Source organism: Brugia malayi, assembly GCF_000002995.4.
Source record: "Brugia malayi strain FR3 genome assembly, contig: Bm_v4_ChrX_scaffold_001, whole genome shotgun sequence".
NCBI classification, from domain to species: Eukaryota; Metazoa; Nematoda; class Chromadorea; order Rhabditida; family Onchocercidae; genus Brugia; species Brugia malayi.
Genome location: NW_025062479.1, coordinates 5,819,474 through 5,847,259, shown reverse-complemented (window position 1 = coordinate 5,847,259; position 27,786 = coordinate 5,819,474). Strand labels below are relative to the sequence as shown.

The following is a 27,786-nucleotide window of genomic DNA, read 5'->3' as shown; positions in this document are numbered from 1 at the left end:
CTTTTGCAGAAACTTTTGTCCGTTTGATGTAGAGCTCGTCGTAGAACGGTCTACTATGTCTCGTGGTAAGTTCAAAAATTGTGTCTTCGATTTTCTTTCAGACAAACTTGACCTTCATACTACAAAATTGATATTGCAAAGTTGGCGTGGTCGTGGCACGTTATTATTATTATTATAGTTTCAGATTTAACTTGCGATGAGACAATGCCGTCTGTTGACGAAGTGGAAAGAGTAAGTCTAATATATTTTGTTTGCTTTTTTCACAATTTCTGCTCATACAGATGATTAAGCTTTTTCAGTTATCGAATGCTTAAATATTCCTTTCTCAATTTTAAGAGAGATGGTCGACGTTTCTTTCAACAGTCAATTAATGTTCCCATAGCTCGAATTACTCCAGTTGTGCCGAGTATTGCTTTGCAGCAGAATTCACGTCAATTTATGAAGGTTAGTTCCTATATTTCTAGAGGATCACTAGTTTGAATTTGTTGTCCTTATTATATGAAGCGGGCTTATTGCATTTTTTCCTCAGTGTGTATTATTTATTATGTAGAGTTTGTTAGGTAAGCACTTTTATTTATAGACGTACATAAGGAGCCAAGCAAATGCGCCATTTCCAGCAGGTTGTTCAAATGGTAGTCAAAAAGTGGTACATTATGGAACAACAGTTTCTTCTGTTCCCCAGTGCGCCGCTGCTGTTCCTGGTCGTTCTAAATTAGTTACCATACGTCCAGTTGGAGCTGCCCATTCCTTTTTGAAATCATGTTAGTTTAGGCGATGATTGTGTTTTTCGTAACTGTGGAATGAATTTCTGTCAAAAAAGAAAAAAGAAAATGTGCAACATCTTCTAAGGAAGTTTAGGATTTGTATAAAAGATGCTGTCGTTTCATCATCAAAATGATGGCTTAAAGCAAGCTGAGGTTTTTTTTTTTCTTTGTAGTAGGGTTTTCTGTAATGCTTTGAAAATTTTGAAGTGGCTGTCAATTTGAACATTTTAGTGCTAATATGTTATCAATAATGGTATGGCATCACATTCGTATACATCGTATACTTACTTGGTCGTTCTTTTTTTTCTTAAGTAATGTTTATTTTTAGATGACATTGCCCAGTTAAGTGGTAGCCCTATGACGACTGTATATCTTCAGCAGCAACATAATTTACATTTAGCAGGTGCACAGCAACCTGTTCTTCCTTTATCGCCACGTGCTCGAGAATTGGAGGAATCACGCGCTGTTCGGTCTTCTCCAGCCGCTTTTGCAAACTGTGGGAATATCGATTCACGGTATGACATTCTACCTGAAGTTCATATTTTGTAATTGTTTTTCATAGTTGATTTAATTGTACTAGAATCCATGTATTTAGATTTTTATAGCATATGTTTTTCCAGTAGAACTTTTCTTTTGCTTTCGTTATATAGTATTCTAGTCTGAGAATCAGATAATTTAGTATATTCATTTCATCCTTTTCAAGTCGTTATTTGTCATCTGGTCGAAGTGTTGTTGGTGTTAGTGATATACCGGTTCGAGGTTCTATTCGAGTTAATCCAGTTGTAAGCAGTGCGGTACGTTTCGTATTATCTCAGTAATTCTAGCTTGTAAGCAAGTATTAGCTGCTGAGGAACGCAGCGTCTTCTTTTCATTATCTTATTTGATGCGTCTTAGAAGTTGTTTTTCTAATGAGTATTTTTATTGCAAACAATATTTGTACATCCCTAGAGCATAAATTAGCTTCTAACATCTGCTAAGGAAGCTGCAAGTTTTATATACTGGACAGAAGGATGGGGAAAGACAAAAATTTTTCTTTCTTTTAAAAAATTTACTTCTCTCTATTTTATAAAATTCGGTTCAGGACTTCTTGCGTGGTGCGAAAGTAGTAACACGTATTTCTGATGAAAGAGCGGATGTGAAACCTGTCATGATACCCGCACCAACTGTAAACATAACGTGTTCTGCACCTGTTACTGCCTCTACTGCGTCTATTACTACACTGCATGATACAGGTATTCCTATTTCGGCAGGACAGCATGATGGCATAGTTGGTACCTCCTACCCTGGACCGAGTGCGCGACCTACTATTTTGCGCAAAAACCGCGAATCAGGTAACTTGATGTTTCAGTGAAAGAGTTCAAGTACAGTAACTTGATGTTATAGTAAAAGAGTTTAAAACAAAAGATTTTATAGTGGCTATTTTGAGACATTCTACGAAATATTCATATTTTCACTACTTCCATTTTATATGAAGCTTTCTGTATTTCTTGACGTGTTCACGGTTTTTTCAGGCCCTCTCTCTGCAGTGCGTCGCTTAATTGTTGCGGAAGCTCATGCAAACCCATATCAGGAAGTTGTGGCGTCCCCCTTAACTGCAGTAAAAGACAATTCAAGGCGAGTTTTTTCCTTCAACTTTTAATTGTTGCAGGAGCTCATCCTTATGTGTCATTCAATATCTTCTATTTCATTTTCAGTTTAATGTGTTTCAAACGCACGAACGCTACAGACAGTCGTATACTGAGTGGAGCACCGTGTATATCACCTGATACTCGTGGAATTTTTGCTAGGAAAACGCCTGCTCTACTCATTGGCAACATTGTGCAAAACACGAAGAACTTTTCAGATCAGGTTAGACAGATTGCATTTTTTTAGAATAAATGTTCTAGTATCCATGAATTATCACAAATTTGTTTATTCGTAATTAATATTGTATCTAAGGTTGCGGTTGCTGGAGCCGTGGAAGTATCACCACGAAAAAGACTGAGAAAGCAAAATTTCGAGTGCACGAATACGGAAAAAATGAAGGTGTGGTTTATTTCTCTGGTCTCATATTTAAATTTCTGAATAAGGTTTTTATTAAATATTTCAGTTACTTATAAGTACTGAACGGGTTGTTGGAGACTCCTTCGTTACTGTGAAAGATGAACTGACTTGGAAATCTGCAGATCTTAACTGTGAATCACGGTATGTTTGCTATATTAGTGATACATGCCTTCCAAAACAACATAGTAGTTCCTGTCATAGTGCTAAATCATTCCTTTTGACTGTTATCCAGGAATAATGTTTAGCGCTTCATGTTTTCATCAGACTGCTTGATCATCAAGTTCTTTTAGCGAAGTTGTGTTCAGAATTTATCATTTGTCAGCATTTTGCATGTGTTCTTTTAGAGGTAATTCAGGTGAATCAAAATACAGGAAAATTTTTTTAGAGGAGTAGAAGATCCAGTGCCTGAAAAAATGCCGAAACGGCGCAGTCGAGTACACATAGATAATGGCACAGGGACGGTGTCGTTTCAGCAGCGCGTTTCAACGTCAATTCCCCAACAGAATAATTCCGACAGTTATACAAAGGTGAAGAGGATGAAGAAAACTAAAGTTTGCCTTTATTGTTTATTAGTAAAATATTTGCTACCATTTTGAACTATTTTAAACGAATGCTATCATAATTTCATTAACTTCCTCACCTCCTGAAACTAATTTCAGAATTCCCATTTTTTACTAATATGTATCGTAAGAAGTTTATCAAGTCTAGTCCTCTCGTCTAGTTTCTTCAGATCCATGCCTTGCTTAAATTTTACACATAATTTTTTGGAAGGAATTGATTAATTACAGATAATTCCGCGGAATAAATTATCTGCATTAGGAATCCCAGCTGTTGAGCTGGACTCCAATTCATGGCCGGTGAGTAGTTTTGTCGATGAAAAGCGGGCATCATTTCAGTATGGACAAATGAACTCTGCAGATGCAAAAACGATAGAAGCTCAGGCAAACGAAAAATGGATGGAAGATGCAGAAGTTCAGAAAATAGAGGATACTGCGTACTTGATGTGTCATATATTTGGGTGATTTTTTTGTTCAGTTTTGTAAAAGCTGTTTCCTTTATGCTTTCAAATATTTTCTTCGGAACAAATAATTTTTTTTTTTTTTTTTTTTTTGCATGTATGTTATTCGGTAATACAGTTAATCGTTCGATTTTAGGGAAGGAACTATTGAAGTTTGTGTTAGATTTATAATGAACAACTGGGAATATTCGAAAAGTAGATTGATGTCATTTCCTTTAGTTGCAGCTTGAATAATTCGTTTGCTTCCACCCTCATTTTCTGTGTTCTACAATTACAAAACTTTCTTACAGGTTACAAATGACTGTCCCAAGTAATCCTTACCCAAACAATCAACGGTTTCTTCACAGTTCATGTGATATATCAGCAACATTTTGCTTTTTTGGTGAGGACAAGATAAATGGAAATGATCCATCAACTATTTTAGATGAAACCTTATCTCGTGTAAGTCTTTTGTTTTTAATAGTGGAAAGGACAGAGGGAAATTCAAACTATTTGTGATTTATACCTGCTCTTTTGCTACACTAAGCATATCCCTTAGTTATTTTGTCTGTAGTTCACTGTTCAGATATCAATAATCTGATGTTTGTTTTACGTTTTAGGCAACAGTGACGGCAAAACAAGCTGTTGGATCGACTATATCAGAAAGTGTCATCACATCGGGAGACACATCGAATATTCAAAATGATTGTGGTAAAAATGAAATCCATTGTCGTCAATTTACTGAACAGGTGTAGTAATTGTATAAAACTTCTAATGAGACGCAATAGTTCGTTGCTTTCAGTGGTTAATATAGTAGTTTATTAGTTACGTTCATCGGTTTTCTACTTTTGGCGCTGACAGAAAAATTAGTAGCATTCGAACCACTTGAAAGTTTTATGCTTTCAGTATTTTTGATGGTTAATATGATTAAAATTTCTTGTTATAATAATCGGTGACTGTTAGACGATTAAGAGAAGGACATCTATGCATATACTTATGCTAAAGAAGCTGTAGAATTTTACATATTTTATGAAAAAGTAAGGAACTGTTGTTTTTGTTATGTTCAGGATAAGGTGAACTATTTGTCGATGACCTTTATATATATTAGGTTTGTGAGGGTGGAAAGCCACTTTTATTTAAATATTTATTTTTATAGAATCGCAAAGTCTTTGCTCAAATGCTTCTCTGTTCTGGTTTAAAGGACCGTTGGCAACGTTTTGGTCGCATTTCCGGTTGCGAACGTATAATGAAACGAATATATATGAAACGTTGGATGTTACAGGAACATTTCCGTAATACAAAACACACAGCAACAGCCGATGTTGAACTAAATCCACATTTGGTTTGTACCCAAGAATTCCTTATGTTAATAATCCATTACATATTAATGTATTGGTTTTAAATGTTGAATTATATTAGGTGCCCAGAATTTGGATGATTTACAGGTTGCTTCATTGGATGATTATTCACTTACGGCAGCCAAAAAGCAGGCAGAGAAATTCCTTGAAAATTACCCGATTTGTTCACCGTCAACCTCTGATAATGTTTTTGAGAAGAATGTTGATAATGGACCTGTATACGTCTACAAATATCTGGAAGAAGCTTTAGATATTTATACACATAGAGCGAACAGTCGCCTAGTAGGAACTGGCCATACGTCATCTCAGAGATGCATACAAACAGGTGTTAGGTTATCTCGTGGCGTGCAGTCTTTTGGTTGCATGAGTCGACGTGATCCAGAAACCGAAATGCTACAAGCCGTTGCAGAAGTTCTAGCGGAAATCATTGAAGTTGTTGTCGAAAATGATATAGGTGATAAACTTGTTCTGGATTTAATGCTTGAGCAGTTACTAAAGATTCGTTTTTTACTGGTTCCAAATTACTGACATCAAGGGGAATCATGCATTATATTACAGAAGGAAGAGAAGAAAGAAATGAACAATGGCATTTAGGAAGAAAAAGGAGAAAGAAAGATGAGCATTTGTTCGAAATCAAAATTGCAGACCGATTTGGTGTCTTTGAACTATCTCACTCTGTACCTCAAGTATAGCATTTCATTCTCTTCAGAAAATCTAGTAAAAGGAAAAATGACGATTTTGTAAACATAAGTCGAATTGTGTTGCAATTACTGAAGACATTTGCACCTTTGCGTGTTGCATCCTCTAGTGTTGGTTGATTTGTTGGGTTCCACATGTCATCATGAATAAAGAAACATGACTTTCTGTTCTAGTTTTTTCTTAGCCTATAGCATATTGAAATATTCAATGAATCTTATATTCTGAGCTATTCGTTATCTAATGCTGGTCAATATCAGTTTTGTAATTTTTTAAACTAGAGTTCACTTCTTGTATTCAACGAATTTAGGTCTAGACCTGTGACAGTTATTTTATTTTTGGGTGTCGTATTCTCTTTAGATTTTAAGTGCATTTTTTAGTCGTTGTCTTTCTACCTATGTTTCGTATTGATAGTAATTGTTATTGCAGTTATGTTAGTAGCCTATGTTTCAGTCTTCAAACAGTGTTGTTGCTCTATATGACAATATGAGCCAGTACACTTTTAATAGAAAAAGGAAGCCAGAAGCTGTAGATGCGGATGATGCTTTCTTTATGAATATTGAGAATGAACTGAATCGTAAAAAGAAACGAGTTGGAGGAGATAAAAATCTTTCGAGGACTTTGCATTCTTTAAGGTTTGTTGCATACCTTGCTTTCATAATGTAGTATCTATATCATAAAATGCGTATTACAGCAGGTTTTTTTCGTCCTCGGTTTTACTCTTTTACACATGGCTGATCCAGAAATGGTTAGAATTTTCAGTCGTCACATCTTCATTCCAAAAGTTTATGCATATGATGACCGGACTTGGCTATCAGTTCAATACAATTAGTAGTAAATTGTGTCTTTTAAAAAGGAATTTTCAGTCATATGCGAGCAGTTCATCAGAGATTATCCGACGTGCGAAAGGCTGAACATGACAATTTAAATGAAGCGACAAAACAAATGCTTAATCTTGTTAGATACAGTGACCCTACATCTTATGTCGAACTGATAAATGGTCACAAAGAAGTTAGTTTACTTCTAATGAATTTACTTGAATCAGGGACTCTTGTAGTTTTGGGCTGAAGATGTGATTGTTAGATCAATTCGAGGTATTTTTTTCATAATTATCGTCATTCTAACACGAAGTGGATCGCTGAACTCTGCCATAGCCGTTAACCTTGCAGTAACTTTAATGAGATTAAGTTTTTTTTAGCAGCGAAGGAATGCAGGTCTAAAATTTTCTGGGATATATAATTTATTTGCAGTTTTATATTACGTGTTATTGCATTTTTTATGATTTAATTGACACACCACTATTGGTCTTAGGTTATTATAGTATACTTTTTTAAGGACTGTCAGCCTTACGACAATGAAAGCGTTCGAGAAGAAAAATGGCAAAGTCGACTTTTGTCATTTACTAAAGCAGTTCCTCCGAAAATTATTCCAACTTCAAAAAACTATGATGCAAATATATCAATGAAGCTTCATCCTCCAATGAATTATACGCTCAAATTGTTCCGGGTCTGTTTTTTTTTTTTTTGAGGATAGAAATGTTCATGTAATAAAATATATGTTAGATGAACATAATGACTTTTGGATTAAACTAAGATCGATCAAGTCTTTGTTATGATGTTGTGATTCGGTTATTGGAAGAGGGCATCTTTCTCATATGTTTGTTTTTGGGTGGTCTCATTTTTCGTAATTGTAATGGAGTTACCAGCTATTGACTGTGCGGGCACTGATCTGCTTATTCATCATAGCTAATTTCAACTTACCCAGTCATTCTTGAACCATATAATGGCTTTAAGGAGAAATGTATTCGTCCACCAAAACGTTTTCGGTCAGGGATGAAACGGGCGCGCAAAAGCCAGTCACGTAGAGGTCGCGGTCGTCAACGCGGAAGTGTTACACATTCTAAAAAAAAATCTCCGACTCCTGAGCCGAAGCTGGAGGATCTTGAGCCACATTTTTCAGCTGCAGAAATGGATACGATGTTCAAGAAAGAATTTGGAATGGATATGAAAGCATTTCGGTAAGTTGAATATATTTTTCGTACTAATTTTTGTTTTTTCACGTGTTTTCGAACGATGGACTAATTTAACTATCCTGCAGCTCTTAAATTTTTTAGATACTTCTGCTCGAATAATTTAGATATGAACGTTGCTCACAACAAGAATTACATTCGGCATATGTTGATCAGGAGCAACCATCGCATAATAGACAACGACAAAGATTGGGAACAGCGAAAATGTCAATTCAGTCCTGTGCAGACTGTGGTCTGTTGAAGAAGAATACAACAATGAATATAGAAAATAGAAGTGCAATGAGTAATGATGTTACGGCAATAATTTCTGAAGATTCAGGAATTGTTACTGGAAAGTTGAAGAATGAAGAATCACAGCATAGGAATGGAAGCGATGGAAGTCATGTTGGTTCATCGGTGACAGTGCCTTACTTAGATCCTACCCAAAATGATGATAGTTTATTAGAACATGTGCAAACACGCGGGCGATACATACGCGAGCATTTCGCCACGCTGTTACATGCGCTGCGAATCAGTGAGGTGTTGACAGTGAAAGCGATCAAAATGTTCAGGGATTATACAGCAGATCTGTTCGATCGAGAAAATAGAGGTGCGAGTTCTAGCTGAATTAATCATCGTTTTCGGTCTTCATTTTAGATACTTTCACTTATATTTTAAACTTAAGTCTCAAGCAATCTGCCCCTGCATGTCCAAGCCCTTACTGTTAACCCTGATTCATCATATTTAGTGATTTAATTTTATTTTTACAAGTCTAAATGGCATGTTTTTCACTTAGTTCATTTGTAGCGTGAAGTTTCATTGCTGATTTTTCTTAGCAGGAGTAATAGTCACAATAATTTTCATGAGAAATCAATAGTACATGATCTCGTATTTTTATGGTGTTTATTGCAGCTTTGGATCGTGTTATTTGATGTTAAATGCATGTTATTCTCAATGACCATACATTTTCTATAATATCACTTAACGGCAATTGTAATTTGTCTATGTCAGGGAGTTTGTGTTTGTCTTTGTATCATTTTCTTTCTGGAAATGCATCGCAAGATCTACCGTTTACTATCTTTAACTTCATATATATTTTTAAAGGTGTTTCTTCCTATGTATTTAATCCAAATTTATTGCAGTTTATGTTACCATAAATTGTGAGGAGCTTTGTAAATTCTGTTTGCCTTTGATTGGGAGAGACGAACTAAATTGATGTAAATCGATGTAGCATTGTATTTGAGTTGGTGTATCGGTGTTTTTTATTTTATCATATGTACGAAAATGTCTTATAGTTTTTGTGGTAGCCATGTCTTCTATCAATAGATGTTGTTACTTCTTTGTGTTCCATGTTTATTGTCAAAGAAAAATACTTCCAATCTTGAACAATCTGTAACTAGTAATAGTGAGCAAGTTTTGGCATTCCGTTCTGTATTTGGAAATTTCGTCACAAAACCTATCTCTTACTTGCACTTTATTTTCTTGTTTATTTTCTTGGCTTTTAGAGCTGTTGACTTGTACTGTTGTTCTCTATTCAGTTCCCTCATGTTTTTCCATCTAGTGTGGATTACTTTTCCCTATTCCAATCCTTAACATTGTTGTCACCTTTGTTTCATATTCTTGTGAAAATGCTCTCATTCTTAGCGGTTTTGCATTCACAGAAAATTTAGTATTAATGAAAGAAATAAAAATTTCGAAACATGTAAGATGGTCAGAAATATCCTTACTCAACCATTAATCGTACAAGCGTTACGATACTTATTGCGGTGTATACTGCGACGCTATCTCACTCTTAGTGAGTGTCGAATGGAAGAACACCGTAATGAGCACCGTGGTCACAAAAATTACTCGTTAATGGGTGAAAGTGATAAGAAAATTTTCTTCCATAAGGATGAGTATCACTAATTAAATTGCTCGTGATAATTCAAAGTTGGTAGGAATATTTCAAATGAAACTTAACCTCATTTCGTTTTTTTTTTTTTTGTTTTTTACTGCAATATTGTAATCTCTATAGCAAGATCAAAACATAAGATTCAGTAAGATTATTGCGGATCATCTATTGTGACAAAGTTAATGAATATACCATTGGTAATCTGTAAAATAGACGTTGAATAGGACCTAAACTATTAAAAAAGAGCAGACAAATGCTGACCCTATCAACACGGTAATCGCTGAAACGTTGACCTAAAAGTATTATCTCATTCGAAATCAGTGGTAATCTGGGAATTTGTTGAATGATAAGACAAAATCCTGGAGCAAGCTGGTTGCCTAAAACTAAGGAAAAAGAGCATAGGAGAAAACGAAAGATTTAATTCCGGTGAATTCATGTGCTTATTGATCAATGAGCATAGCAATCTAGCTCAGCCTTTTCCAATGGAGAAATGGTGAATATGGTATCCGTGTAAATTGAAACGACTGATCTATTCTTGCGAATTACAAATGCATCCAATTTGCTTGCCTAGCGAAAAAAAGCAGTTTTCACTAAAGTGGAATTTTCTGTGCTTCTGTTTTTAAAATCCACTTCAAAAATATTACATTGTGCAGTCTTTTCAAAAGTTAGGTAGGTTTGTTTTCTCACTACTCGTTTTTTTGGAACCAACTCAAAAGACTGATTTTCAAATTCATAATCAAAATTTTTGTGGGGAGTATGCTCTGTACGCTTTCATATAGTGAGTCGATCGGATTCAATTACTTTCTGTACGCTGTCATGCACATTTCTAATTTCTGAATTCCATAAGCTCTTCAAAATGTTTTGTTCGAGACAGTTAACGGATTGTTAACCGAGCTAACTTTTATCAACATAACCATTTAAATATGCTGCGAGAAGATACATTTTGATGTGGAATTGTTATAGAATAAAGTTTTTGGAATTGTGCACAATAACATACAAAAAGTAATTGAATCATATAAGGTTTGTGTCTGAATATGAACCTAATTTATTTTAAGATGGGTAGTAATGTGAAGTCATGTCTCAGTTATATCAGCTGGCACAAAAGGCTGCTTTTGTGCATATAATCAGAGCAGAGAGAAGCTAAAACATCTAGTTTTCTTGGTTTACCGAAGTTTTTTCGTATAGAATTTCAAGAAATGTTTCATAAAAATAAGGAAATTTCTTGACAGGATTAACACTCGACGCGAAACAACTTAAACTTCATTCCAATAAAACTCAAAATAAGGATAAAATGAAAAAGTCGAAAAAGAGGAGGAATATGGGTTGGTCCCTTTTAACTTCTTTATTCATCTGAATGTACGGAGAAGATGTGACATCAAATTAAAACGGAATAAGTGGATATGGAACAGTGGGTGGGTATGAAAAGGGATAATAAAGAGATAAAAAGCAAAGACAGAGGAAGGACTTATGCTGGTTTCAGGTAGATCACAGGTAAAGCAAATTCAATATATGTAGGTGTCTATTTCGGTCGCATGAATTGGGAGCAGAACAGAATTAAGAAGTGTATCAAGTTGACTGGTTTAATTATCTATCTAATTTGTAACTTAGCATTTGCTATTGAAACAAAACAAACATGCTGTAAGACGTGTTAATATTTGCTTTAGAGTTTTCCTGAAAATCAATGAGAATTAAGAATTGCATAGAATAAAATGATTAGCGTATTGAAAACTATGAGAAAAAAGCTAAAATTTCTGGTAAGAATTAAAATTTTTGCCAACGGTGATTTTGAAGCTTTGGCGCATTGAACATTCTACTGTTTTTGTGAAAATTTTCAAAAATTGTCAGTTTCCTTATATTTTTGATAGTGAGAGACTTTTTTTTCATATTCGAGGTATTTTCTCGTGAATCATTCTAATTTTCCAATTTGATGTCTTAATGAAGAGTTGTTATAGGCTTGGGTTTATATAGTTATTGGTGAAAGTTTCCTCTAACTTGCTGTAATTTTCCGTCTTTGCAATTTTTCTGATCTAATTTAGTGTTACAATTTAATGTCTGAATTTATTATTTCCTCATATCATAAGTTTATATTTGTTTCATGGGCGTCTCAGAGGGAAAAGTTCCCATCCTTGCAGTAGTGACATGTACTAATCAGATGGTATTTTAAAAAAATAAGCAAAATCAAGTAAAAAATGAAGTGTTTAAATGAATGAAATGAATATCATGAAACTTTACTAAATGATAAACAATCATTATTGAACTCCACGGATATCTTTGACATGTTTGCGGACACTTCTACTGGTTTTAAAAGTCTATATACCCATTTCTGCAAATTTCTTGTTTAATGGTTCCCATTTTCATGGAGTTGCCCATTCACAGTTGCTCGTTTTAGATGAAGTTGGCAGTATAGAAATGTAAACTGAAATTTATTCCAACTAATATCACATCGGTTAATATCCATCATTATTATAATGTGGTGAAACCAAGGAGGTATCATGGCCTTTCCGTCTAACTTAGATATCCTTAGCGCTGTCTTCATAGTTCAGTGCTGCTGTCCGATTTTGACGCAGTATAACAATTTATTGGATATTTTTGGCATAAATACAGGACGAACTGGTACGGTGAGTGATCGTATACCGATTGATGATATTACCAGGTGAAAACAATCCCATTTTTTCTCTATATCCATATTGCTTATCAAATTTACAATAGATTTTACATCTGCAGTCTTACAAGATTTTCTTACAAAGGGCATCACTCTATTTGCTTATCATTTTTGCTTCATTTTTAGGTGGAAAAAATAGATTCGTCTTTGGTTTTAAATTAACTTACACTAATATGTGAGATCATTTTAAAGGCATTTTGATGGACAGTCAATATTAAATTTTACTGTATAATTTCATTTTCTCTTATTATTTTTCATAACAAAATGACAGAAAGCACTAGATTCCTCGCAATTTTTGTATTTTTAGTCAGAGTTTTGCTCTTATCAGTTTCATTCAAGGTTTGCAGCAAAATTCAAGCAATCCATTCAATAAAAGGTGAATGCAAAGAGTTGGGATATTCTTATGATTTTGAATAATAACACAGAAGACATTGCAAGCAGTTTTTCATAGGAGTTATTGACACTTCGATCGTATCCCTGATTTCAAATGTTATATATTAGATTTTTATGAAATCTAGTTAAAAGAAAAACCTCATCAGTTTTTGAAAGTATAAAAGGAAAATTATTGCACAATGTGTATTTTTTCAAACTGCATTTATTTTCCCCAAAACATTTGGTAAATTCAGGATTTTTAGTCTATCTTTGCATATTTGTACGCATTAAATATTGTAGATTAAATATCGCACTGCAGATTACAGAAACCACTACCGCACGTAACTCTTCTTGATGGTATTCCATCTGTTCCTGGTGTTATCGGCAGTTTTCCTGGGATTGGTGGTTGTTTACTGCGTCGAACGCCACTCGTTAACCAGCGTTCACCAAGTTTATTCCAGAATTTCGTTCGTTTCATACCTGGAGTGCAAGATTACCTTTCTAATTTGGTTAAAACGCCAATAGTCGATTTTAACTCTTTAATGGGAAAGTATTACTGGGTAAAAGATTGCTTTAGTTATGATTTTTTTAGTGATGAGTTGACGAGACATGCAAAAATATGTTTGTGAAAATGAAAAATATATTGAAATGCAGTGATTATTCTGAAATTTGTTAGTAATAACAGATTATTTTGGTATTAGAAAAAATTTGTTGATTTATTAGGTTCTTTACACCTGTTAAGAGAGAAAAAAAATTTGATAACCAGTGATAACCAGTCATCCAGTCAATCTGTATAGAAGACAAGTATGAATGCTATACACTCATTGTCTATCATAGTTGTCTTACACATATGATTGACTGGACAATTTTTTGCAGGTAATTTCTACGGCCGGAGTGCATGATCGTTATTGTCCTACTACTGAGTGTTAGCCTCTATTTCCTTCTTTTTCTTTCACTTCTCCAGCTAATTTCTCCAAAATATTTGTTTAAATTTAGAATTTAAATTAAGAAGAAATAAAATTCAATGAGAAATTGTTCATAGCTATATATGAGTCCTATATTCCCTCACAGTCTGTAATCGCTTTCGCGTCATGATTTTTTAATGAAAGCAATAGTTGCAGTTAAAAATGTGACAGAAGTGAGAAATACGTCAGTTTTTTCAACAATGGATTCCTTCCTCGTCAATAGTCCTCATGGCACTCCTAAAATGGGCTTTGGTTACGGCATCATACACAGCAAAAAAGTTTACATTTATGTCCAGGAAGATCCATGTCCTTGTTAGTTGAAGATATCTTCTCTTGACCTTTACATTTTTAAAATGAAATTCATTAGGTTACTTCCACCACATGTTAACACTGTCATATTAAAATTGGCTGTTTTCAAACTAGATATATTAGTACCAGTAAATACTGAGAGAATTTTGACACTAGAGAATTATGGTGGAGACCGAGTGCAGCAGTTATTTATTTAATGTAATATTCAAATGGCACAAATAACCTCAGGAAACTGATAGTTAGTTATAACGAACAGTGAAGCAATGGCTAAATTCTCTGTATAATCAGTTCTTGGCATTTGTTATTTTTAAAAGCTCTGTGACGATGAACCGCAGCATCCTTCTAACTAATGCATTAGTCATTTAATTTGAACATTAAATTTCAGATCAAATCGTGATAACAGGACCAAAAAATACTGAAAGTGGACAATACGAGTATATCGTAATTACCAATTGGACGAAATTCCCGCTAGTTGCTATGACTCGTGACTTGGCACAGTTCAATGCCAACTACAGAAATGAACTCATACAGCGCCTTAGAAATGAGGGATATATCTACGAATTTTCTGAGCTAGTTTTTTTTTTTTTTTTAAACATTGATTAGTTACTTCCAAACATGGATCTACAGGAGCTATGTATATTTCAGAATAATCGGTAATTGGATGCATGAAGTTGATTGGACTGACTGCAAGCCATTAACTCCTACTGCTTTCATTTCAAACATTATAAACCGACTTATTATTGGATTGTGACCACCTACAATGTAATTCTACCATGTAATTTGTTGTTCGTGATATCAATTGTTAGAAAAACATAATGAAATGTGTGAAAACTAAACTCCCCATTACTTTGTAAAAAAATAAAGTTTTCGGATTAAATGAACTTATTTCTTATCTGACATAACACATTTCTACAGCAAACTATTTGTGGATGGCCGAGTTAAAAACTTGGTTAGTTAAACCTATCGGTCAATGTAGAATAGTGACATGAATCTTACTGAATATTCCGAGGCTTTATTTTTTTATTGAGTCACTGTTGAAGAAATATCAGCTATTCATGACACTTCTGGTACCGAAGTTCAGCAAGCATTTCTAAGGGACATGCAGTAATGCGACTAAAAGACTTCCAAAGTGCCAGATAATACTGTTTTGGCTTTTGGACCTTAACTGACTGTGGCAGATTTTCACTAATTTTTGTTAATAATGCTTTGTAATGGCGATATAACAAAAGACAAAATATGATCGAACATCCATAATTCTGCGATAGATGTAAAAGTTTTAAGAAAACAACACGGGCATTTTAAAGTGACCATCATAATGAGAAAAAATATTTGGACAACTGAAATGTGTCGTCATATGGCTGATTTATACAATATGTGTTGCGAAGGCAATTATCTAACATGTTGAAAACTTTGTTTTTAAAATGGCTTGACTAAATGAACCAGCAAAATATGCTAAAGAGGTATTTTTGATAATCTATTTGTAGACTGACTCAGTAAGTTTTTTCCTATCGTTTAAAATCATTACTAACTGTTATAGCTTATTACAAATAAGTGATATTCCTTTGTCCGAATTTTTTGCTACTGAGAAATCGGTTAGACGAAAAAAAATAAAAATAAATAAAGCACTATTTGATTCTTTTTAAGGGTTTTAGTGAATGGACGAGAAGTGTTACGTACCAGTGACGGAGTGATATATGAAATATGATCCAGCACAAAGCGCCTAGAAAGCGCCTCGTGGTACTAGACAGCAACGACAAAGTTAACAAAACCATGAAAAAATCGATATGAAGTTTAATATTTGTCAGACAAATAGTTAAAAGATGACCCACAATTATGACTATGAGGAATCCCATTTGCTTGTAATGTCATCCTGCAGCGAGTGGAAATGATAAATCATATTATCATTCATCAATTTGATGAAAGGTATGACATATATTCTACCAAAAAAAATTTCTTTTGAAAAAAAAAGCAAATTTTGGATATTTCTAACAAAGAAGTAATTCCAATATACCAAATTCTGAACTACACAAATTCAGTACGCTTATTTGCAAACGCTTATCTCAAATAGAGCTGAAGATTCAATACTTATGATCAAACTGAAATCAATATTAAACGTAACGAGTTTCAAGGAGATATGAATTATAATAAACAAAAAATGTGAAGAATGAGATTCAAACAATTGAACTAAGAAGTCGGACAACAATACTGAATCAGCAAGAACACAGACTTCATTTACACATATGTATTTAGTGTATTTATGGTTCGATTCGTCTGTGGAACAAAATTCAGATTATTTTTTAAGATCACTACAAAAACCAATTCTCAAAAATACAAACTCCTTCAACTTAATGTCGACGCCATAGAATAGCAAAAAACAAAATCTACGTTAACTCACAAACTGTTGACCAATGAATTAATATCAGTAATTGACTGAACCAATTAGAATACTGATCACTTGAATATCAATGAAAGAAGTAAAATCATAATCGGAAAATCGATGCAGCAATAAATGAAACGACGGACAAACATGATCGTGAAGCATATATCCGCTTTACTGCGTTTACTTTTTCTGTAAGTGTAATTAATTATAAATGTGAATAATTTGCCGAACATTGGTAGTGCATTAGAATATTTAGATTGGAACAAATTAACATTTAAAGAAAATCGTCCTCAAACTTTAAATGAAAATATAAAAGGCAGCAGAAAAACATTGCAAAATTCAGCAGGATTATGAAATTTAAAATTTACATCTCAGTAGTGCATGAGATGTCAATACTTAATCTCAAAGCAGAATGTAACGTAACTGAAAAAGTTTCAGGTATTATAATCAGGTATTAAAACGAGATGACTATTATAATTCTCAGCACCCATAGGGATTTCAGCTATATCAAACCAATGCGAACAATTTAACTAAGAACTTTTTTTAAAGCCTATCAAAATGTGTCACAGCACCTAGCTTTTCAATATTAGACCGAAGAGTTGCACAGCTAAAAATTAAGATCGTGATAAATGACTGCATGAATGATCATTAGCATATAAGAGGAAAGATTTACAAGTTTTTTGATGTAGTAATTGAACTGAATGAAAAACTTACTGTCACTGGTCACATTGTCAAAGGGCGGTATTTTCATTATAACATAAGATCGAGCCAAAGAGCCCCACCCTAGTGTATTTCGTGCTTTCATTTGTAATTCGTATTCTAAGCCTGGTCGTAGCCAAACTAAATCTTCGCTTCCGCTCCAAATATCACCATCTTGCTCCTCTGAATTGTTTAATCATACTTAAAAACTCAAAAAATTTTGAAAATTTAACATCATTCACTTATTTTAATTAAACTCAAACAATGTTGAAACCATTTAATCTCTTTCAATTATCCTCATTCAATATTTGTTCCATATATATATATTCAACGTAGAAAAGAGAAATGAAAATTTTGAAATTCCTAAATCAGTTCCCGGTCAAATCTGAAATTTTCAAACAGACAACCTTTGTTCGCTCTTATTGACTTGAATTGCTGCCATGTATCATCGTTGGAGAATCGATATAAAATTTGGTATTCGATGACTGGATCCATCGAATGTACGCTCCAAGAAAGCCGGATTCCACTTGCGTTTAGATGAGGTGGTCCCGGTCGACCTGCAAGATAATGCAACTTCAATATTTCGATTTCAAATTTAAAATTCCATCTCCCTTGCAAACTGCATTTTAAACATATCGATAGATCAATTTGACGAGAAAAAATTTTAAGAAGATTTTTTTTTTTTTTTTTAAATAAAATCAGCTTTGATTGACTTGAAAGAAAAAAAGGACAATTTGTTTTTTGACCACAATTATTTCGAAATCGTATTGCACAATTTACATCTGCTTACTGAATGGTCTAAATACTTAATTGCCCACCTAAAGAACAAAAAATGATTGCCACAGGGGGTAATTTTTATTATTCTTCCACTCATTTTATGGACCAATAAATCATTTTCTCAATAACATTATAATGAACCGTCATATTTTCGACCATAATTTAATATTCTTGGAAATCGATTAGTTGGTTTATTAAGGCAAGTTAGATTTATTTAGCACAGGTTTTCAATAAACTATTCATAATCTTGAGCACTCCAAATGCTTACTCTATTGCTTCTAAACACCAGAAATCCAAAAAATTGGTCGGCGAAATGATTAAGCAAGGAACCAACCGCTGACATAAATGGTTTTCTCTTTTATACCAAGATTGTTCGCTATACGACATGTGTAATCACCAAAATTATCTTCCTTGATATTTTCGATTGCTAGAATGGATTCACTGTAATTATCCCGTCTGGCAGCATACTGTATTAAACCTTTGAATTTGTCGTCCGAAAACTGGAAAAAAACTGTTTGTAATACCAAAGGTGGGAAATAGTTAGAAGATTTAAGGTAATTATAGCATTTGTAAAGGTCAAATGCTGTCCATTATATCTAAACAATAAATATTAAGAATATCTATATGCATCTGAAGTAACAATGATGTTTGAAGCACATCTGCTATCGGTCTTATGGGTTGAAACTGAATTTTCTTCCTGTGGACTCTCATTAAAACTGTTAATTATTCTTCTAATTATTAATTATAGCAAACAAAGCATCAGCTACGAGCTATAAGTTCTACATGACTTAACATGTCATTAAATGTGAAACATCAGTTCGTACTACTCTGATCTAACAACACTTTGTCATGTAAGGTAGATCATTCGATGTCTAGTTTGCTTGTTTATGAATTGAATAATCAACACAGAAGGAAAAAGTGCTCATTTGCTCTTCGTCTTTATCTCAGGAAACGAACAAGCGTACATTTGTCCTTCCATCCTACCTTTTTATGCTTTTTAATAACAATGGACTTTTTAAACATATGAAAAAAATATATGTGTAATATTTATAGCAGCATAAGGTCAATCTTTGATTATTCCAACTTGTTAACAGCATTATCTCCTTATTCGGTCAGTATTTGTAACTGTGAGCTGATGGATGAATTGGTGACGTAACCTGATGGCGCTGTTCTGTTCTGTTTCACATTTGGGTATAGCAGTAGCATTAGTAATAAGAGCTATTTAATCTGCTTATAGTTCATTCGAATCTAATCTCTTTACTCATTCTCTGTATCCTAGAAAACAGCACATGCGTGACTGACATAAGGAAAACGAAAAAAAGGCAACATCTGCTCGAGAGATACGAGTTGCCATTTGCTCTCTATATAAAGGGAAAAAATGACGAGGATGTGCCGTTAATGATCCATGCCAAAAATTACAGTTACCAAAGTGATTTGAGAATTTGCTGTCAAAGCTTAAATTTGTGTCAGTGGATGCTGCAAAGTGATTTTAAAGCTTATTTACCTACTACTAAACAATAAGAAACATACATTTGCATAAAATTTCTTACCATCCTTAAATAACGGTCGCTCAATCTAAATGGCAGAATTAATATCCAGAGAATTTCGAGCTGCTTGTTTTAGTTTCTTTTCAAGAAAACCGACATATCTCGATGCAATTTAGAGACTTCAACAAAAAGGGTATCTACTTCCTGGTGTCTTGTAACACGAATAACCGTGAAGTTATCCTTCCTTTACAATGCACGCACAAAAAAAATTCTTAACAATAGAAAAAACAAAGAATTGAAATCACTAACATTAATTGTGAATCCATTGTAGATCCAATCAACTTGAGGTGATGGTTCGGCGTTATATTTACAGGTTAAATTGATATCTTGATCTAACCTTACTGGCATATATGTATATACTGAATCCACCCAAGGTGCTGCTAAAAATACAAAACTTACTCCGTTAAATTATTTTTCTGTAATTTTATTTGTGAACAAAGAAATATCAGAGTGAGAAAAACAGGGAATAACAAATAAGAAAAAACGCACAGCTGTGTTGACGTATATTATCAGTTGAGTTAAATGAATGTATTCCCAATTAAATGTCTAAATTTCAAAATGTACTGGTGTAAATGCATGTAAAAAAAGTAGTAATAAATACACGGATTCCAAATTGATCCATGTGATGCATTTGGAATGTGGAAAGTAGAAATGAATAATTTGCAAATCAAGTTTCAAAATATACTAATGAAGTGAAAACCGTGTGCAACTTTAAAATTTGGCGGAATTTTGGAGGTAATTTGGTTGGTCTTGCCACATGCAGTATTGGCAATAATATTTGTATGCTTCAAAAGCAATTCGTTTAATTCCAATATAGGATTAAACAGACGTCAATAACCTTTCGGTCTTGACTAGTTATATGGAAGCTAAATTCTATACTAAGCGACTATGACGTAAACTAAAGTAATAATTCTTGTGTGCAAAAGTGAGAGCACGCCATGATTACGTTTAGAATAAATCACAAACAATTTATGAATTTTCAGTATCTTGGACGCCCCTGTGAATCCGACATAATAAATGAGTTACACCTTAACAAAATATGATATAATAACACATCACTGCATAGAGTAGGATAGATCTACAAAAATAATGTGACACAAAGGTGTGGAAGACGATGTGAAAGACGGAAAAGAAAAAGCAAATATAAATAAACGAAATAACACATTATCGGACTTCCGCTATATACCATTACAAACAAAGTTTAGAATGAAAATTGATATAGATGAGATAATCCTTGTCACAAAGATTTTTATGAAAACAGTATTTGATGTATGTGAGGCAAAAGTAATCATTCAACTTGTTTTTCATTTTGGAATCGGTTGTTATTCATTAGTCTTTAAAGAAGAATGTACTGACTTTAACAAATGAATGGTCTATGGAAATAGGATGTAAGGTAAGACGAGTGACCGGACCATCAATCTTCATGAATCCATCTGTTTACTTTTCGCAACACAGCCTACTGTTGGTCGTTTATTATTAAGAGCAAAAAAGAATGAAAAAGGATGAAACCATATAATCTGTTGCGCCCGCAAATTCATCTCTGCTTAACTGTCCGTAAAAGATAGAGAAATCTTAGTGTGGTAATCATCACACAAGGAGACAAACTTTAAATTTTTTGCTCGAACAGAAAAGACTCAAATTTCAATTCCCAAAAAATTTTGCTTAAGATGCTTAATTATCAAATTCCTAGATATCATCAACTGATGGTTATACCAGCGCAAATTATCACATTATGGAACAACTAAAATTTTTAATTGAAAACACTTTTAGAGGCTTGTCAAGAATAACTGGGAGTATTCTTCATTACTTCCACGAACTGGAGGTTAGAAATTGAAGTCTACATTCAATATTCAATAACAATATAAGGAAATAATTTTAACTAACAGATCGAGTAGACGGATAAAAGCATGCAAGTATTAGTTTAAAACAAAGAAAAAAGTGAAGAAATGTATGCAAACTCACACGGCTCATGCGCTCCGTACTGATTTGCTGAAATAAACAATACAATAAATCAATTAATTTAAAAAGGTTATGGAATTAATGTTTAAAACAATCGAAAACTCCTACATTTTTTCAATATCGTTTTTTAAAGTAAGTCTAATATTGCAAAATTCTTTCAACACAACTTTTAAATTAAAAAATTGACATTTTCAGAAAATGCACATTTATTTTTCCTTTTAAATCACACCATGCTAGTTAACAAAATTTTTACCTATTAAAAAGTTAACTAAGTGCAATCCAGCTTCCGAATTTCAACTGAATTTTACATCAAATAGAGTGCTTTTTTTGTAGCAAACAACCAGTCATAAAGTTTACTTTTGTTATTATTTACTCCAATAAAAGCAGAAATGCAAACTATTGCGGAAAATAAACTCTAAGAACATTTCCTCTATTAATTTACTTGCAAAACTAAATCCAAGTTACATTAACCAGTTTTAATGAGTTCAGATATTTACTTTGATTCATCTTTTCCATTTGTCCCTTACCATTGTTGCTAATGTCATACTCATGCTAATAGTTGCGTTTCTTCTTAAGATTCAAACAACGGATTCATTACTATTAAATTTGCTTTTTCAAGATTCCTATAAAAAATTGCTTCAGAAAAAAGATATTATTAAATAAGTGAGTCTGATAAAAGAGAGGGAACATTTGTCATTACCTCCGATAGTATTTATGCTGAGAGGTACTACGTAAGGAATAATTTCTAAGGTGAATTTAGCTAGTTCAAGAACTCACACAACAACTTACAATATAGTAAACAAAATTTCTATGCAGAAGCTTTTAAATAAATATGGGTATATGTAAATATGGATGTAAAAATTTCCGTAATGCATTTTACGCTATGTATAAATTTTAAAAACCACTTAGACCTGTAAAATTCTTTTCCTTTCTTATGGATGATTCATATCATTCAGTTCACTTCCTTAAAGATGATATCAATAGCGGTATGATCACTGAACACATAAGGATAAGGAGGGTTACTATCAAATGGCTTCTACAGCTAATTTCGTTAAAAAAAAATTAACTTGCAAAGACTATATTACACAATTAAATTCGTACCACAAAAGATGGTTTCTGAATAATCCCTTCTGTTTTCCAAGTTCACACCAAAATTACTCGCGAGAAAACTTACAAAACTAGAAATTTTATGTTTATTGAAATTTTTTCCTCATGAATATGAGACTTAGTATATGAGTTCAATAAAATTTTATTGGAATAAGTTTAAGTTAGGAGATGAAATTAAGAATCATTTAAGCCTGAGTACTTAGCTCTGGATACGTGGAATGCATTAATTTTAATTCAACATTTCTGGATTATATCTGTAGGTTTGCTGAATTCACTGCTATAGGTAATACACATGATCACTTCATAAATCTGAAACAAAAAAATGAAAAATTACCCTGCACTAGGACTTCGATAGTATCATGCGCATCGATGCCGACATTATTTGATGCTGTGCATTCATAGATACCGCTATCATTCATTGTCACACGAGTTATCCTGAGCTGTCCATCTCTTGATGTAGCTCTTGTTGGCATTTTTTGGCCATCCTACAAATGAATCATATATTCGCTAACGCTAATGACAAGGATACAATTTAGGGATGAACTATGGATTCAAAAAATCTTTCATGAACCATTCTGTCCAATAGTTTGATATTTAATCATTTAGAATATTTCAAATCAATCCAAAGATTACCGGGAAATAAAACCACAGTTTTGTATGTCCCTGTAAACAAACTGTAAAAAAAAAAAAAAAAAAAAAACAAAACTGTAAATAACCTGCCGAGTCCATGTAACTTTTGGTGGTGGATTACCAGATACTGAGCATTTTATGACCACGTTCTCGCCAACATTCATCAGCAAGGGATTTGCATCCGGCGATATAGAAACCATAGGACGTACTAAAAAAGTTTTTATCTCAAGAAAAAAATTTGCGAAATAAATATGGAAACAATGGCCACACCTATTAGGATCACATTATTTCACTAGAATAGCCTAGATACTCAGCAATTCTGTAAATTACAAATTATAACTTGGAATAGAGAAACTTATTAATACCCGTTTTTTGCACCTCAATTTCATCATCTGCTTAAGGTGCATTCTACTTACACTATTCCTGTTCTAGACTGGGCTTCTGATGCCCTTATGCTTGCTTAGATGCAATCATAAGAAACCCAAAAAAAATAAAAGTCGCACCGTTCACTTCCAATACATGCGTTATTGACATCTCAGGTGATGTTATTTCGCATATATATTTGGCACCATCATATGGCTCCACTCGTTCGATAACTAATATAAAATTCTGCAAAACTGCTGACACAAATACCAGAAACACATTCCAGTAAATATGATTCCTGTCAATGAAAGATGTGAAAAAAATATTTTTGAAAGACTGGCTGATTCGTAGTTGGAAGTAATGATTGTTATTTATATCTGCATATTTTTTCTTCCAAATTCTCACTATTATTTCTGTCATTCTCAAGTGACTGCGCAAAAACTAAGAATGAAAAGTATAGCAAAACAGTCTTACCTATAAAAATCTCAAAAAGAGAAAGCACAGAATAGAACACCTTTGAGAAGAAGCAAAAGTTACAAGGAAAGATTATAACCTGATAATACGATAAGCTGTTATTATTTGTGGGAACAGCGAAAAGGCAGCAAATAAGAAGTGCGAGTAAAGAAGCTCTGGAATTATAATTTTAAAATGAAAAGTAGTGACTGGAGCGATGCTGGAAACTGGAGATTTTACAAGGATAATAAATAACATGAAGGAAAAGAAATAATTGAGTAGGTATAATCTATTTCTTGGTAGTTGTTATTAGCATCAGGAAATTACAGTTCAAAGTGATCTTGATTCGGTGATCGATTATGTGCATTCATCATGATAACAAGGAGGAATTAATTACAGTTCAAAGTCCTGACAAATGTTTTTGTTCGCTGAAATCTTTACTTTCCCAAAATCGTAAAGTTGAAGAAAATAATGTAATTAAATTTCCCATGTTCATATTGCTCAAAAAACACCTAATTTCACGAAATTTATGAGATAGCTTTATTTAATTAATGAGGCAGTAAATAGTAAGTAATGAAATTTGTTGATAATAGGAAATTCCCATTAAATTTCCAAAAATACTTTATTGTTTGTGTAGAAACATATAAGGTAGTAACAGCATCTAATTATAACAAACCAAAGTTGCAACACAAGTCATACTCAATAAATCACTTCTTGCTCAAGTTGTGATATAAGAAAAACATCAAAGAATATAGCGTGACTTCAAATTTCAACCTTATAAACCAGTTTATAAAATTAAAATCTAAATATTTAAAAAAAAAAGTAGAAAAAACTAAGTACAAGGATGTTAAGTGTCACAACCAATTTAGGAAGTAGAAACTAACATTATCTTTCCTGCGCAGTTGAAATCGTTGATCCTCATGAAAGACTTCTTCATCAGTGAACAATACAAGTTCTCCTCGTTTCCATATCACTACTGTATCTTCCGCTACAATTTATTGCAATTTTAGATTTGCTTACTATGAAAGCTTTCATAATTTGCAAATTTTTGGAACGGATTTGATGCCTGACATATGACAAAGAGTGATTAATTGTAATGCCATCTCCTTATTGTTGAGAATTTGGTTTTATTTTGCTTCTTTATATAAGTTTATTATTTCATTTGCGGAATAAATATAAGCATACCAATGTTACGTATATTACAGGGTAATTCGACGTTGTCACCTTCATCGACAATGAAACGGCCTCCTTTCGTTATTATGGTAGCTTGCGCACAACTGAAGAGTACGAGCAACGTCAAAAAGATTAAACCAGTAACGTTGTATGCCATAACATTCGTCTGTTTTAAAAAAGAAAAACCTGGAAAAAAAATTTCTCCTTTTCCGGTATATTCACTGTCCAAGTGAATGAAAATGACACTTCTAATGTCCCAAACGATATCATCTCAAGAAACAACGAGTAAACAAAAATATACATACAAAAAGGTGCTGCTGCTTATAAGCTTTAAGGAGTTTTATTTCTGCTTGTATTTCCATCCATAGTAAGAGTTCGAAACCAATTTTAAAATTTAAATTCAAGTTGGTTGCGACGTATGATGATAAGTCATCACACACAAGTTTTAATTTGTTTATCGGTATACCATTCACAGCAAAAGTCTTACATATTCCTGATAAGATGACTACTGCGCTCTGCAGTTTTCAAAGTTTGTTATCAGTGAGAGAATAATATGTTACATGGATTAATCGTTCCCCTTGCAACAGTACAAATGCAGCAGATATACATGTCCCGTCAACCTACTGATAGGAATTTTTAGAACTTATCCTAAATGGTATTGACACACACGTGGAGGAGACAAAAAGGAAACGACATCTTCAACACTGCTCTACATGGACTGAAAAGTCGATAACTAATGGCCACTTCACAGTGCTTATAGACTTATAGCCTTGGATAGGCAGAAAAAGCAAGGCTGCCGTCATGAAAGACATGCAAAGCTGATAGATGAATAAGACAGAAAACGAGCAAAATTAAATTTTGTTCTCATCAATCTCTTACTTACAAAACACACACAAACAAGCTATTGAAACGTAGGTATATACTCCTACTTATTTATCCGTTCAATTTCAAGAATTTGGAAAAACACTTTATCCACCAATGAAAATAATTCCTTCCACGAACTATTCAAAAATTTATTTATTAGCAATGAAAAGCTTTAGTTTTGCTGCTTGAGACGAACAGCTTCCTTCAATTGTACAGGCTATGACATAACTGTACGGTCCTTAAAGAATCAGATCAATTTAAAATTAAATCAATTTCTCATGCTAAAAAGCAATCACTCACAAGAAGTAATACGCTCAATGTAATCAATAAACGTGAAATAGGTATACTTTGAAAGTATGTGAAAAAATAAAATAAAATATGTGAAAAAAAGTGGGTAAATGAATGAATAAACGGTAGCTTAAAAATCCATTAGTGGAAGCAAAATAAATTAATCGACACATCTCTTTTATGCAATAATCATATTAAATAAAAAAAAATTTTTTTTGAATTAAAATTTTTTTTTACTGAAGACATTGATTATTCCTTAATTACAGGATGGATGACCCATATATCAGGCTGAACTTAGATTTATAGAAAGCATCATGCCGATTGGTCAAAAACAGCATCAGCGGTAAGCAAGCAAGGGTTTCATGTAATCCTGGCACACAAATAAATAGTTCACAAAAAACAAGGTGAATTCCTCACCGCCAAAAATACGAAGCACTAAGAAAGTGATTCGAATATCGGGTTAGCCATCAGTCATTTGGGAGTAGTGATGTTCAGTAGAAATGATCGCCACCGCAAACGGAATAACAACATCCGGTAACCCAACAAATGTGTCTTTCGACGAGCCCCGCCCAGCTACTGCTTCCTTCTCATGCGCTCATATGTGAATCTTGGGGGTAAAACTTCACTGCATCTCCAAATACTGATTCTGAATATACCTTAGTAAAGCATACCGAGATATTCTCATGTATATTCCTCTTTAATTAATACCGAGCAGTGACAACTATTTCGCATGAATTCTTGTACTTTGATGTAGAAAAATGAAGCAACTGAAGGAAGAAATTTTACTTACAACTGCTAAATATGGGAGCATTCATACTGATAAAGAAGACATCACCTTCCTTACCAAATATTGCCAACAAGCTGATGATCGCGATCGCTCTTGACTTTCGATCAATACACGGAACGGACTGTGTATGTGTATAATGTCAACTTCTGAAGACAGTAATAATCTGTACAACGTATAGTCCGAATTTCTAGTTCCATCAGTTTCATACCGAAACTGACAAAATATTACATCAGTTGCTGAGAATATGTGACAATATCTTCAGCTTAAATTTGCCGAAGAAACTTATTTGTTCAAATTATCTTATGGAAAAGTTGAGTCCATTTCGGAACTCATACGAAGACTATATGAATAAAGGCAATTATAAATCAAAAAGGATAAGCTTGCAGAATGAAAGAGAAGTTAAAGAATTACAGAAGAGATAAAAATCTTTTTAATTTCAAATTATTTATGGAATGTAGTGACATACTAGTAATACTAAATAAAAATAGAGCCACGATGTTGAAGGAAATAATCTTTTCTACAGATGAGAAGCTGTAAATAATTGGATTACTGAAATTTTCCTGGTAAATTTAATGTGATAGCAAAAGAATTTGAGAAAGGGGATGAAATTATCCTCTTGTCAATTTTCAATTCACTATTTAGCTTACCCATTCAAGTTATTCATTCGCCATACAAATCGTATCGGAATTAAAAA

General features: G+C 33.3%; 3 protein-coding genes across 8 annotated transcripts; 2 read left to right on the top strand and 1 right to left on the bottom strand.

The window, feature by feature from the left end:
* Positions 1 to 55: 55 nt before the first annotated feature.
* Positions 56 to 8,493, top strand: Bm9611 (Uncharacterized protein; the record flags this gene model as incomplete). Of its 4 annotated transcripts, none has more annotated exons than XM_043073774.1 (23): positions 56 to 65; positions 185 to 231; positions 337 to 444; positions 581 to 761; positions 1,093 to 1,279; positions 1,468 to 1,558; positions 1,846 to 2,095; positions 2,276 to 2,378; positions 2,459 to 2,612; positions 2,703 to 2,789; positions 2,854 to 2,948; positions 3,193 to 3,334; positions 3,596 to 3,825; positions 4,116 to 4,266; positions 4,425 to 4,553; positions 4,961 to 5,146; positions 5,250 to 5,616; positions 5,721 to 5,848; positions 6,312 to 6,493; positions 6,725 to 6,869; positions 7,194 to 7,364; positions 7,652 to 7,875; positions 7,995 to 8,493. In XM_043073774.1, the coding sequence occupies 23 exons, from the start codon at positions 56 to 58 to the stop codon at positions 8,491 to 8,493; spliced, it is 3,867 nt and encodes a 1,288-aa protein (XP_042929708.1). The 4 variants fall into 4 exon arrangements, with proteins under 4 accessions (XP_042929708.1, XP_042929706.1, XP_042929709.1 ...); XM_043073772.1 differs by having other exon boundaries at positions 3,193 to 3,358; XM_043073775.1 differs by having other exon boundaries at positions 179 to 231.
* A 3,756-nt stretch (positions 8,494 to 12,249) lies between these two features.
* On the top strand, positions 12,250 to 14,816 carry Bma-lpr-7 (Uncharacterized protein; the record flags this gene model as incomplete). Of its 3 annotated transcripts, none has more annotated exons than XM_043073771.1 (7): positions 12,250 to 12,410; positions 12,727 to 12,795; positions 13,111 to 13,258; positions 13,668 to 13,716; positions 13,913 to 14,068; positions 14,451 to 14,634; positions 14,711 to 14,816. In XM_043073771.1, the coding sequence occupies 7 exons, from the start codon at positions 12,250 to 12,252 to the stop codon at positions 14,814 to 14,816; spliced, it is 873 nt and encodes a 290-aa protein (XP_042929705.1). The 3 variants fall into 3 exon arrangements, with proteins under 3 accessions (XP_042929705.1, XP_042929704.1, XP_001899234.2); XM_043073770.1 differs by having other exon boundaries at positions 13,111 to 13,351; XM_001899199.2 differs by lacking the exon at positions 12,727 to 12,795 and having other exon boundaries at positions 13,111 to 13,351.
* A 1,729-nt stretch (positions 14,817 to 16,545) lies between these two features.
* Bma-wrk-1 (Uncharacterized protein) lies at positions 16,546 to 25,310 on the bottom strand (the record flags this gene model as incomplete). Its single annotated transcript, XM_043073769.1, has 11 exons — positions 16,546 to 16,634; positions 17,160 to 17,327; positions 17,552 to 17,701; positions 18,256 to 18,421; positions 19,718 to 19,848; positions 21,431 to 21,457; positions 22,869 to 23,019; positions 23,251 to 23,372; positions 23,668 to 23,773; positions 24,865 to 24,968; positions 25,166 to 25,310. 11 exons carry the CDS (start codon positions 25,308 to 25,310, stop codon positions 16,546 to 16,548), a joined length of 1,359 nt encoding a protein of 452 aa, XP_042929703.1.
* Between the last annotated feature and the right edge of the window lie 2,476 nt (positions 25,311 to 27,786).